This window comes from Gouania willdenowi, chromosome 2 (genome assembly GCF_900634775.1).
Source record: "Gouania willdenowi chromosome 2, fGouWil2.1, whole genome shotgun sequence".
Taxonomy (NCBI): Eukaryota; Metazoa; Chordata; class Actinopteri; order Blenniiformes; family Gobiesocidae; genus Gouania; species Gouania willdenowi.
This window is the reverse complement of record NC_041045.1, coordinates 1,352,456-1,364,787: the sequence shown is the minus strand read 5'-3', so window position 1 is coordinate 1,364,787 and position 12,332 is coordinate 1,352,456. Positions and strand designations below refer to the sequence as shown.

Here is a 12,332-nt window from a genome sequence, read left to right as displayed (position 1 = left end):
TGAATGTTTATATTATTTAGTTTGTGTCCAGTGGAAAGCTCTTAAAGGATTGTTTTCTTCACTGGTTCTATGTATTCTGCTTTTTATTGACATTTATGCAGTTAATCTTCCTCTGTTGTGATTGGCTCACTGCTTTTCCAAGAAAGATGCTGAGAGTTTGAACAAAGGACTTTATTACACATCAAATGTTTAAAAAAAAAATGCAAAGGATGACTGTGTGTGTGTGTTTAAAAAGGCCTCATGCGCGGCCCTAGCAGTGACGCTCTGTTAGGAGGTGTGATGGCGATGTCCAGATAATCGCCGATCTGAAAACGCTGAGACTGCAGCGTCATGGCGTCGTCCGTGCCTTTCCTACCCGACACCGTGCTGCCGATGTCCTTCAGCCTATGAGAGTCACCACAGGAGCAAAGGTCAAAGGTCAGTGCTCAGTAAACTACATTCCTGCTTTCACCATTGGCCACACCCACCTGTACATCTTACTCCTGTTGTCAGGAAAGACAATGGCGAAGTTGAACATGGTTCCTTTCTTTCGTGCGTCAGGATACACTTCTTTAACCAAACCAGTCAGCTCCTTCAGGGTGGCATCCATCCTACACACACACACACACACACACACACACAGAGTGAGTCTGAGCAGCTACAGTCGGTTGTCTCTGTGCTTCCTCCTCCTTGTCTTCCTCACCATGTGTAAATCTGCAGCTCACTGGAGGGAACGTTGCCTCGGTTGAACTCGTCCACTCTGTGGTGTCGACCGTTGTTAGTGGTGAACACTCTGAGCAGGAGGGGGCAGGTCTACACACACAGTGAAAGTATAGCATACAGTTGTTTGAGACTGTGTGATGTTTTCATTTGAAAAAGAGTAATAGTTATTTACTTTGCACTGTATAGCCATCTCTGTGATATGTACTGGAATTATGCAAAACAGATAAACCTGAAAAAAATTATACTTTTCAAATAAAATTTAAATATTTTCTTTCATCTTAAAATTAATAGAATAAAATAAAAATCCAAAATGTGCATACGAATGCTACATTGCATTTAATATAAATCCAAACCGGCTCTTGTTTCTGGCTTATTTCATAATAATAATAATAATAATAAAAACTGATGACATTAATATTTTTTACATTTATTTTTCTAAATTCAAATGTTTGAAAAAAATCCAAAATAATATTTTAATCAGATTAAAAATATATATTATTACTAGACACGGGATCACGGCACCAAGGTTGAAACACCTTGTTCTAAACAAAGTCAGAGCTCCAGCTGTTTGTTTGTTTACAAAAAGAGAGTGAATTAAATCAAAGCTATGCTAGGCTAAACTATCGCCTCCTACCAACAGGTTACCATGGCAACAAGGTATCGGATGTGTTAATTTTCCACATCTGCGTTCATCCTTGTTTAAATCACTGTGATTGATTAGCTACATGCAGCAATAACAATACAAAACAAATCACGTCTGTTTAACTTCACACACGGATCCAACATGCCGCTTTAGCTTCGGCTGCTAACTGCTAACGTTAGCTTCGTGAGTAAAAACAACAAAAAAATAGGTTGATTCTACCTTCTCCCGGTCGATGGGCTTCTCCGGCTCCTTTTTAATCTCCTCCTGAGTGATCCGAGATTCAAGAGCCATCGTTATAACTCAGATAAAAGAAAATAAATGCAGTAAATAAAGCGTTTCTGCAGTGGTAGAAAGAACACGCTACACAGAATGTTTCTGTTTCCGGTGAGGCTGTTACAGACTGTGCGTCACGTGACTTCCCCCCCTGCTGTTTTACGGCGGTTTCCTGCTTTACGGCTCCTTACCGCCCTCTTGTGCTCCGGGTGGCTTATAGCAGGAGGTATTATTTACCTTTTTTACTTTTTTATTTTGTGCTATTTTCTGCGGGTTATGTTGTGATTTCATTCGCTTAAAAATATGACTTTATTCTCTTAAAAATATTGTGTTATTTTAATTAAATTATGACTTTATTCTGTTGAAATTACGACTATATTCTCATTAAATTACGATTTTATGGTCATAAAATTATGAATTTCTTCTCTTAAAAATATGAATTTATTCCCATTAACTTGTAACTTATTTCTCTTAAAAATATGACTTTTTTCTCCTTAAATTATGACTTTATTTTCTTTAAATTATGAATTTATTTTCAATCAATTAAAACTTTATGCTTCGTAAATTCCTCGTGTGTACAACATACACTTGGCGAATAAAGATGATTCTGATTCTGATTCTGATTCTGATTCTGAATTATGACTTTACCTTTTGCAGTATGTTCTTTTAACCAGCAGGGGGCAGCAGAGACTAACATTTACTGTAAATGCTGCAGAAAAACTTAATCTCACGCACAGCGCTTATTAAGTAGGTCAGACCAAAATAGAGTAAAAATGAGCTCACATTACGCAATAGGAAATATTTTAAGCATTTGTATGTTTTATGTTTTGTGAGTTTTGACTTGTTTGGACGTGTTTTTGAGACATTTTTTCATGTTTTGGCGGATTTTGTTTTGAAAGTTTGTGGAGGTTTTGTGAAACTTTGCATGATTTTTTGTAATAGTTGGGTTTTTTGGAATTGTTTTGGTGAGTTTTTGTTGTTAATATTTTAATAGGAGCTGGGTATCGCCAGGTTGTTATTGTTCCCACAATAACAATATTATCACAATGCGGCAATAATCGATATATCGCGGGAAATTTCATCTACAATACACTACGATATCTGTGTCACTGAAGAAACGCAGAATTCATCTATTGCACTGAATCCATTTCACAGGAATTACAAAACATTGTCAATCAATTTTACATGAATGACAGCGAAGTAAAACAAAGTGTATTCCACACACACGCACACACACAGTGTAAATTTGTAAATATCCACATATTTGGCACCAGTGAATCGATAGCGAGATGAAACCTTGTGATATATCGTTGTATTGATATTTTGGCACACCCCTATCACTAATACTTGAACTGCTATTTTATTATAAACAGACCTTCCTCTTTTAAACATGACCTTTGAATGATATTTGTGTTTGTACTTACGTACATACTTTTATTTTTGTTTGCGTTTGTGCACATTTTGGTGTGTTTTTATTTTTTTTAGTGTGTTTCTCATGAGGTTTGTCTCTGATTTCCAGTTGTTGTGTTTTCTTTTTGTGTTTTTTTGTCTATTTCTTGTGTTTCTTGTGTGTTTCTTGTGTGTGTTGTTTTGTCTCTGTTTCTGTATTTCTCCTGTTGTTCCTGTGTGTTTCTCATGGGTTTTTTTCTTCTTCCTATATCTCCTCTGTGTTTCTTGTGTGTTATTTTGTATCTGTTTGTGCACTGTGCTGTATATTTATAATAGTTGAAAACGTGTGAATAAAGACAGTGTGTGTGTGTGTGTGTGTGTGTGTGTGTGTGTGCGCGTGTGTGTGGTTGTGCGTTTCGCAAGCAGCTTGGTAACACACGGACGGTCCCTAGCGGCTCAGTGGGCGTGGCCTGCAGACACAGACCCTCCGCTGTGAATCAGGTCCGCACAGTGATCCAGTGATAGTCGGTCTGTGCCCACCGAGACTCCTCCACCGTCCCTCCGAGGCCTTTCTCTCCTTATCACCGCCTGGTTCCGTCCTCAGCTCGGCTCTCACTCGTTCTGCGGTCCAGGTAAGAACGGTCCCCCCCCCCAAAGCTGTTCTTTGTGGGGCTTGTTTTTAGGGAGCGACGCGGCGCGGCGTCACTGCGGCGGAGGAGAAATTAGAGCCAATAATGTCCTCCGTTACTGCACAAAGGAACTGGAATAAATCTGCATCGATGTGATGTGTTAAAAACGGAGAGATTTAGAGAAGAATCAGGGCCTGGAGCTGGAGCTGGGGGGGGTGGGGGGGTGGGGGGGTGGGTGATGGGGGTTCTGCAGCCGCATCACGACCCGAAACAGGTTGTTAATAATTACATTTTTACACCCAGTGATCACCTGATATTGTAAACACAAGAAATCATGTTTTATTAAGTGTAACGGACACATTTTAAGCTCTATGTGTCATTAAACTGAGTGTAGCAGTGATTCTCAACCTGGGGTACGCGTACCCTGGATCAGTACGAGTGAGAATAAGGCAGGTGGGACATTTTGTGGAGACTTTATGTTGTCAATGATGAACTTCAAGTTCTATGAGTCTGATACAACCACATTTATGTATTTATTCATCTGAATAATATCCACTGTTATCCAGGAAGTTTTCTATTTATTTATTTATTTCAAAAAAATTATATATTTTTTCCACAAAAAATTGTGGACAAACACACTAAAATAACAAAATAAAAAAATGTCCACAACGACAGCCAAATTAACAAAATCTCAATAAAAATGCACAAAAGCAAACCCATAAACAAGAGATGGTGAGACAATATTTTAAAAACCACAGAAATTGGTTTATAATGTTATCATTTACATTTGGTTTAAATGCTTATTAAATGAATAAAAGCATGATTAATTAAAGAGGAAATAAACGACTGTTCAAAATGATTTTTCTGTATTGAACATGTTCGTAATAAATTTGCATTTTAGATTAGACACATATATATATATATATATACCTTTACTACATGAAAATAAGACCAACATTTGCCATGCAAAGCTGCCTTAGAGAAACCTATTCCCACAATGTGACAACAATACAGTGTTCCCAGACTGTGTGAGAACAAATATATCAGTTCAGGTCATCATTCATAAACAAAAGGAGCAACATATAACACACTTTTCACTTTTAGTGCTTTTATTTTGAAGGGGGTTGATCGTTTTAAGCTTTAGATTAGAATTACTGGATGTTGAGCTTCACACTTTGATGGATTTTTTTAAAGAATGTTGCTGTAAATTAAAGCAGGAGTTTTCAACCTTGGGCTCAGTACCCCATTTGGGGCCGCAAGACACTGGGAGGGGGTCGCCAGATGCCTTCATGAAACTAGAAGTTTATATTTTTTAATAATTTGAGTCAATTTTTGCTTATTTTTACCCTTTTTCTGCAACTATACCCAACTTTCTATATTTTAACCTATTTTTATAACTTTTTCTTACCATATTTTTGCTCCTTTTAATGCATTTTTGCTACTTTACTCCCATTTATGACACTTCTACATCACATGTTAATGCCCTTTTTGCACATTTTTTTCTTTTTCAAGACATGATCAGGACATTTAAACTAATTGTTCCTTCTTTTAAAATGACATTACCCCATTTGAGACACTTTTTAACCCATTTCACCACTTTTTCCACCATTTTTGGTCACATTTAACCCATTCTTATTTTATAAATAACAGTAAACCTACTGGATAACAGTGGATATTATTCAGATCAATAAATAAATGTGGTTATTATCACAGATTCATCGATCAATGGAGAATCATTTTGTGAAAAGCTTGAGAACCAGTGTTTTTGAGGACAAGTCAGTTTAAATATTATAAGTTATTGTTGCCATAAAATGACTTTTTATTACACAGTAGGAGAACTCTTTAAATTGAAACCTGGTGTTTTTATGATGTCTCTTTAAATACTTGTTGGTGTGTGTGAGTGTGTATTTGTCCTTGGTTTGTTCAGCTCAGACTGTTAAATATGAACGTCAATGTCTGTCTCAGTTAGTTTCAAGGTGAGACAAAGAAACGACCTTAGTTTAAATCCTGTGTTTGCCGTACAGACGCTCAGCGTGGGAACATTTTGTGTGTATGTGTGTGTGTGTGTGTGTTGGTGACATAAATGAGAGAGCGTCTCGTCAGCGACCTTGTCTTCCTCCACGTGCTCTAGTTCCCTCGTTGTCGTCTCTCTTGTTTCATGTTGTGACGCGTACGACTGTCAGTCGACTCTGTCAGTAACAATGGAGGTGGGAACACGCGTGTAGCGATGCCTTCACGTGTCACGGCTGGATTTTCAACCAGCAAGAAAGCTCCTTATAGCCTCACAGAGGGGAATTTCTCCTTATATATGAAATACTTCCCTTTAATAAGAGAGTATGAGGTTCTATTCTGCTTTATTTTGTATATTTAAAGAATATATATCTATATATTGCCATTTCTATGATTTTCATCTGTTTCCAGCAATCATAGACAATTTTGGAGCCTATAACTGCCTCTATAAGTCACACTTGAATATACTGTCACTTGGTATTAGAGAAATATAAGATTTTAACGTGAAAAAATATTATATTTACAATAAATTCTTATTGTATTTGCTCGAGGGCACTTCTGGCAGGAAAGCATGAGAAAAAACCTGCATCGTTTTATTGTTAAATTAAATAAGTCGCGACTTACACACCAGTAATCACAGCTAATAATAAACCATCCGTCATGTGTTGTTTGAATTTTGTTTAATAAACATTAAAAAATATGTAATTGCAACAACAATATTACCATTTCTATCTGTTTTCTGCAGTCATAGATGATCAGAGATTCACTATTTTAACGTGAAAAAAAATCATACATTCACAACAAACTGCTATTGCATTTGCTAGATGGCACAAAAACCTCAGAAATATGTTATCATTTTGTTATTAAATAAAATAAGTCACGACTGCTAATGAAACCATCAGTCATGTATTGTTTTAAAAAACGACATAATTTCTCCTTTTTTTTGAAAACTTCCCTTTGATAAGAGGATGTGAGCGTGTATTCTGCTTTATTTTGTTTAAAAAAAGATAATCAAAAGTCATTTCTATGATTTCCGTCGTTTGCTGCAATCATAGACAATTTGAGAGCCTGTAAGTTGCAAGAAATTCACAATTTTAACGTGAAAAAACATATATTCACATTAAATTCTCATTGTATTTGCTGGATGGCAGAGAAACACGAGAAATAAGTTGCATCGTTTTGACATTTAATGAAATAAGTCGCGACTTATACACTAGAAATGCCTGCTAATAAAAGCATCCGTCACGTTTTTGTTTGAAACATAATAAATTACTGTTAGTTTTCCTTGAGTTTGATCCTGATCTCCTCCTCCTCCTCTTCCTGATCTGTCGCTGAATCCCTTCGATGCAACGTCTCAGATAAACTTCCCAGTAGGAACTGGTGCTATCTGGTTACGAGCTGGAGTCACGCTGGAGCTGGTTCCTCTGGAGGTTTGCCTGATGAATAATTAAGAGGTGGGGCTTATGTTTAAGGAGGTCATTAAGATGCAGAGTCACGGTTGTGGTCACCATGGCAACGGAGGCCACATCACATCGTCTCCTTTCGTCTCCGAAAGGAAGACGGCGCCGGGGCTTGGAAACGAACGTCTGGATTATCCACAGCTGTGCTTACAGACAGTAGTCCAAAAAGAGAATAATAATAGCGTTAAAGCAAGTAATCAGATTACTTTCAATAACATGCAAATTGTTGAAGAGTATGTTGGCACCTTAAGCTATGTAGTCACTCAGGTCCTGCAATAGAAAAAACCCCTCCGAAAACATTCCCACAGCATGATGCTGCCACCGCCATGCTTCACAGCAGGAAGTAATGATATCTTTAGTGTGTACATTTAAAAACATGCATATCATTAAAGTGGAAGCACCTGCGAGCTGTGAGCTCACCTGTGTGTGTGTGCGTGTGTGTGTGAGAAGGTGAAACACTCTTTTTTTAAATATTTAGGCCTTAAAATGGATTCTTTTTCAAAGCCGATCAATAATGGATGTCCTCTGCTACATCTGGGCCATTCTTAACCACTTTTTGGTGCTTATGCAACTGACTCAGAGAGGGTTATTTCTGTTCATGGTAGTGTCGCAGCACTCTCGCCTTTTATTTAGACCCAGAGTAATGGAGTTTAAAGAAAAAGAACGTAGAACCTCCTCCAGGTCTCATCAGGACTTCTTAGACGGAGCAACTTCAGGACGTTCTCCTGAAGATTCTCCTTTGGTTTTCTTGGCTTTGCTTTAAACTGAGTTCAGAGTCTCTGGAGCAGGTTTTTTTTGATGAATCTATTTATAACGCACAAGTCGCTCAGTTTCTGCAACAACCAAAACATCCTTGCAGCATGATGCTGCCCCCACCGTGCTTCCCAGTAGGGAGAGTGAGGAGCAGTTCCTCCTCCTCTCCAGATATGACGCTTTCGTCAGAGCAGAGAATTTTAGTTTCTCCAAGGCCCTAGAAACCGTACCGCCATGTTTTTTGTTTTACTGGAGTTTGTTTTGCTGATGGTGTCCCTCTGGTGGAGCTCGTTAGCAATGCTTGACCTTCTGGATGCTTCTGCTGGAGAATGTGCCGTTTTTGGGCTGAAAGCAATAACAAGTGTGTGAATAGCAAAAGAAAGTCGCTAGTGATCAACTGTTGAGTGCAGTCCGCGTCTATAGACACGCCCACTCAAACTCCAGGAAACAGGCGGTTTTGGGAAAATAATGGAGATGGGTGAAAAACAGCATAATATGTCCCCTTTTATAACGGAGACAATAGGACTGTTCAGAACCTGTTTGTAGATCATTATTGGATTGTTTGTGAAGAGGATCACTCTAACACTCCAACGAGACGTGACGAGGTGTGAATACTTCCTGCTTCTCCACAGTCCAGCACACACTCGCACTTCTGCTTTGACACTGATTTCTGTGAGGCTTGAATGACTCAGTTGTTTTTGTGCTGAATAACAAGCCTGGTGCAGGTTGGTGCGTTCTCATCTCCAGCAGAATCGTGGTCACTGTAGCTGTGGGTGACCCATGCTGATGCTGATGCTGTCAGACAAATTAAAGATCCTGAGCTACAAACCAGGGCACGAGCAGAGAGAAGACATCTTTGGAAATCCTTCAAAATAAGAGACTGAGGGATGCTCTGACTGAATGTTTTGTTCGTTTGAAGAGGTTAATTTAGTCCTTAATGGCATGTGATAACCTCCCATCTCGTCTCTCTCTGACCTATTTATGAATGAAGGTTAGAATATAATAAAAAAAAAACAGAGCTTTTGTGTCCTCAGAAGCTGCCGAGCATCCCCCCCCCCCCCCCCCCCCCCCCCCCCCCCGTGACATAACCACACAAAAAAAGTAGTCGAGCTGAATGACAGGCGGCCGCGGCGCAATCACGAGCTTCAGTGATTTTGGTCACATGACTCATGGGGTTGGGGGGGGGGGGGGGCGTGTCAGGAATGGGAGTAAAAAATTAAAATGCATTAAAAGGAGCAAAAATATGGCAAGAAAAAGTGATGAAAATAGGTTAAAATATGGCAAGTTTGGTGCAGTTGCAGAAAAAGTGTAAAAATGTGCTGAACATGTTTTAAAAATATTCCCAGTTTCTAGAAGGCATCTGGTGACCCCCTCCCAGTGTACCAAAGTTAAGAACCCCTGCTTTAAATTATTCCTAGTTGCTTTTGTATTTATTTAAAAAATCATTTAAAAAAATTCTGGTTTTTTTTGGCATTTTGTGTGTTCTTTGGCAAGGCAAATGTATTAGTATAGCGCATTTCATACACGAGGCAACTCAATGTGCTTTACATGATCAAAGAGTGCAACAGAAAACATTCAACAGCTTAAAATCAATAATTTAATAATAATGATACTAATTTTAGAGTAATCTTGCTCATTAACTTTGGGAGCCACACAAAATTAGACCGTGGGCCACGTTTGGCCCCCGGGCCGGCGATTGCCTATGTCTTCTTTAAATGCACACTTACCTGAATCTAATGATGGGGTTATCTTGCAGCTCTTCAGAAGGATTACAATGTACATCTGCTCCAGTATTTGTATATTTTGAATGATTTCATGCGCTTTGGTAAAGACTTTAGGACACGCCCCCTCCTCCTACAGAAACCCACATTTGCAGTATTTAAGATTCCCTGCGTGTCGTTACTTGTCATAAAGTGGCAGTGGCAGAGATGATTATAGGCTGGCCAAGTGTTTGTGTTGGGAAGTTGACTGTGTAACTTCTCCTTTAAATTCCATACGATCAGACTTTATCTGACAGGTCTTTGTTTCTCTCACCGTGGGAAATATTTAAGCTGTCATTAGCATTAGTAGCTACAGCTGAGTGTAATTCAGTGAGACTCGCTATGCTACAAAAAACCATTTGAAAGGGTCTTAAAAATAAATAATGAGGAATGATTATTTGATCTGAGCGTCACATGATCAATATTAATGTGAGCATTTACATTAATAACTTAGTTTATTAGTATATAATAACAAATCTGATCTTAAACACAGCAAAGGCTCTAGGCTTTGATTCTGTCATGTTTGTATTGTTGTGTTGTCGTTTTGCATATTTTGGTTATTTTATGTTTTCATTTTGAATATTTTTGTTTTGTGTGCTATTTTGAGCATTTTGTTTTTGTTGTAGTTTTGCGTATTTTGTGTTTGTGTGTTGTCCTGTCATTTTTAGATTTATTTGTTTTCATTTCCTGAACAAAAAGTTGTTAATAAATGAAACCATAACATATTATTCAAAAAAAAACTTGATGGAATTATTACGGGGAAGTCAAGGACGCATCAAAGCGATCAGCGGACGCCTCTGAGGAAGACTTGTAGTTGATAGTCAAAGTAATAATGAAGTATTTTTAGGAAAAAAGTGAATTATTAACAGTGTTTATTTCTGTCACTTATCTGTATTTGCACTGTAACCATGTGTTGGTGAACTCCGTGGTTATCAGCGCTCAGCCCCACGCTCACGTGCACCCTCCTCCTTTTCCTCCTCCTTTTCCTCCTCCTTTTCCTCCTCTTCCTCCTCATCCTCTTCCTCCTCCTCTTCCTCCTCCTCCTCTTCCTCCTCCTCCTCTTCCTCCTCATCCTCTTCCTCTGCAGGATGCCTGCGGCCGGGCCGGCTTTCCTGAGATGCCGCTGAGCGATGAGGAAGAGCCAGAGAAGGAACTCCCAGCGGTGAGGCCGCCTCCCTCCTGCCATGCTCTCCCGACCCTCCTGATTGGTCCGCGACCCCGCCTCCTCCTCCGACCCTCCGCCCGCTCGCCATGGCCTCGCATTTCCTGTGGAAGCTGTCGTCCCAGAAGCTGGGCTTCTTCCTGGTGAGCTTTGGCTTCATCTGGGGCATGATGCTGCTGCACTTCACCATCCAGCAGCGAGGCAGCCACGAGAACAGCGCCGTGCTGCGTCAGCAGATCCTCGACCTCAGCAAGCGCTACATCAAAGCCCTCGCCGAGGAGAACCAGAGCGTCATGGACGGGCCGTACGTGGGAACCATGACGGCCTACGGTCAGTACACAGAAATAATACATAAAAATTACACCCAATATAGCAACACAAAAACAACAAAAATATACAGAATGACAACAAAATACACAATAACAACAAAAGTTACTTCCTAAACCTAATACTTCACCTTCTCACTCAGAGTTGAACTTATTCATGTGTTCACTCTCTTGATATTGTGTTTTTCTGGTTCTAAGAAATGCTTTAATTTAATTTAAACGTTACTCACTTAAAGCAAACCTGCTGGGATTTTAGCGCTAATGCAGCCACAGGATGGTCGATAAGTTATTCATGCTGTTATTAGACGTGCACGGCTCAATGGGAGGCTTCATTAGGAACACCAGATTACAATTGATTGTTGAGAAACCGCAGCGTACAGTGAAGCTCCTGGAAATTACAACTGGAAGGTAATAAGACGTCCAAAAACAAGTCAAGCTAATCGGTTTAGAGACGTCAGGGTGTGGTGTGTTGATTACTTTAAATAATATAATCAACACATGCAGCTCTCGGCATAACTTTGTGCATATCCAATAGTGTATGTACAGAATTAATCTAAAAACACACAAAATGACAGAAAAATACACAAAAACTGGAGAAAAAAAATACACAAACCAGCAGCAATAACCAAATGCACTCAAAAAAACATACAGAATTGCAGAAAAAAAGACAACCTAAGTAAAAGTACAAAAACTCACAAGATGATGAAAAATAAATAAAATAATATATATATACAAAACGACGACAGAATTATACAAATCACACAAAATGAGTCATAACACATAAAAAATCACTCTAAAAAAACTCTAAATAGCACATGAAACAACAAAAATGCATAAAAACGACAATGAAAAACAAAAATGACAAGAATGTACAGAATGACAACAAAAATGCACAAAAAATGGCACACAAGACAATAAAAATATATAGAGTGACAGACAAATGTATAAAACGACAGCAACAACAAAAGAATAAATGAATGACAGAAAAATACACAAAATGACAAAGAAAACACAAAGTTATTGCAGTGCTGACAATAATGTTGATCATGTGACCCTCACATCAAATAATCACATTTTTGTGTGCTCTGCTGCACTGTCACATGTCATGGCACTAATTAAGGACTAAAGTCATTTCCTGTAGCATCAGTCTTTACAGATTTCTGTCCACTATGTTTTGGAGGAAGAGGAGGCTGGGCACTTCCTGTGTGGCTTTGATCTCATTTGT

At 38.8% G+C, this 12,332-nt stretch overlaps 3 protein-coding genes across 3 annotated transcripts in view; 1 reads left to right on the top strand and 2 right to left on the bottom strand.

Annotated features, from left to right (window-relative positions):
• The window catches only part of mrps9 (mitochondrial ribosomal protein S9), a 465,929-nt gene that overhangs the window by 39,403 nt on the left and 414,194 nt on the right, over positions 1-12,332 (bottom strand). The window lies entirely within an intron of this gene.
• On the bottom strand, positions 157-1,759 carry sap18 (Sin3A-associated protein). The gene is made up of 4 exons (XM_028463264.1): positions 1,565-1,759; positions 683-792; positions 468-590; positions 157-384 (listed from the first exon to the last, which is right to left on the bottom strand). The coding sequence occupies exons 1-4, from the start codon at positions 1,634-1,636 to the stop codon at positions 228-230; spliced, it is 462 nt and encodes a 153-aa protein (XP_028319065.1). The 5' UTR covers positions 1,637-1,759; the 3' UTR covers positions 157-227.
• The window catches only part of mgat5 (alpha-1,6-mannosylglycoprotein 6-beta-N-acetylglucosaminyltransferase), a 35,451-nt gene continuing 26,599 nt past the window's right edge, over positions 3,481-12,332 (top strand). Inside the window, exons 1-2 of the mRNA XM_028462903.1 lie at positions 3,481-3,639; positions 10,707-11,111. Coding sequence (XP_028318704.1) covers positions 10,871-11,111 — 241 coding nt within the window. The 5' untranslated portion in view covers positions 3,481-3,639; positions 10,707-10,870. The remainder of the gene's footprint in view (positions 3,640-10,706; positions 11,112-12,332) is intronic.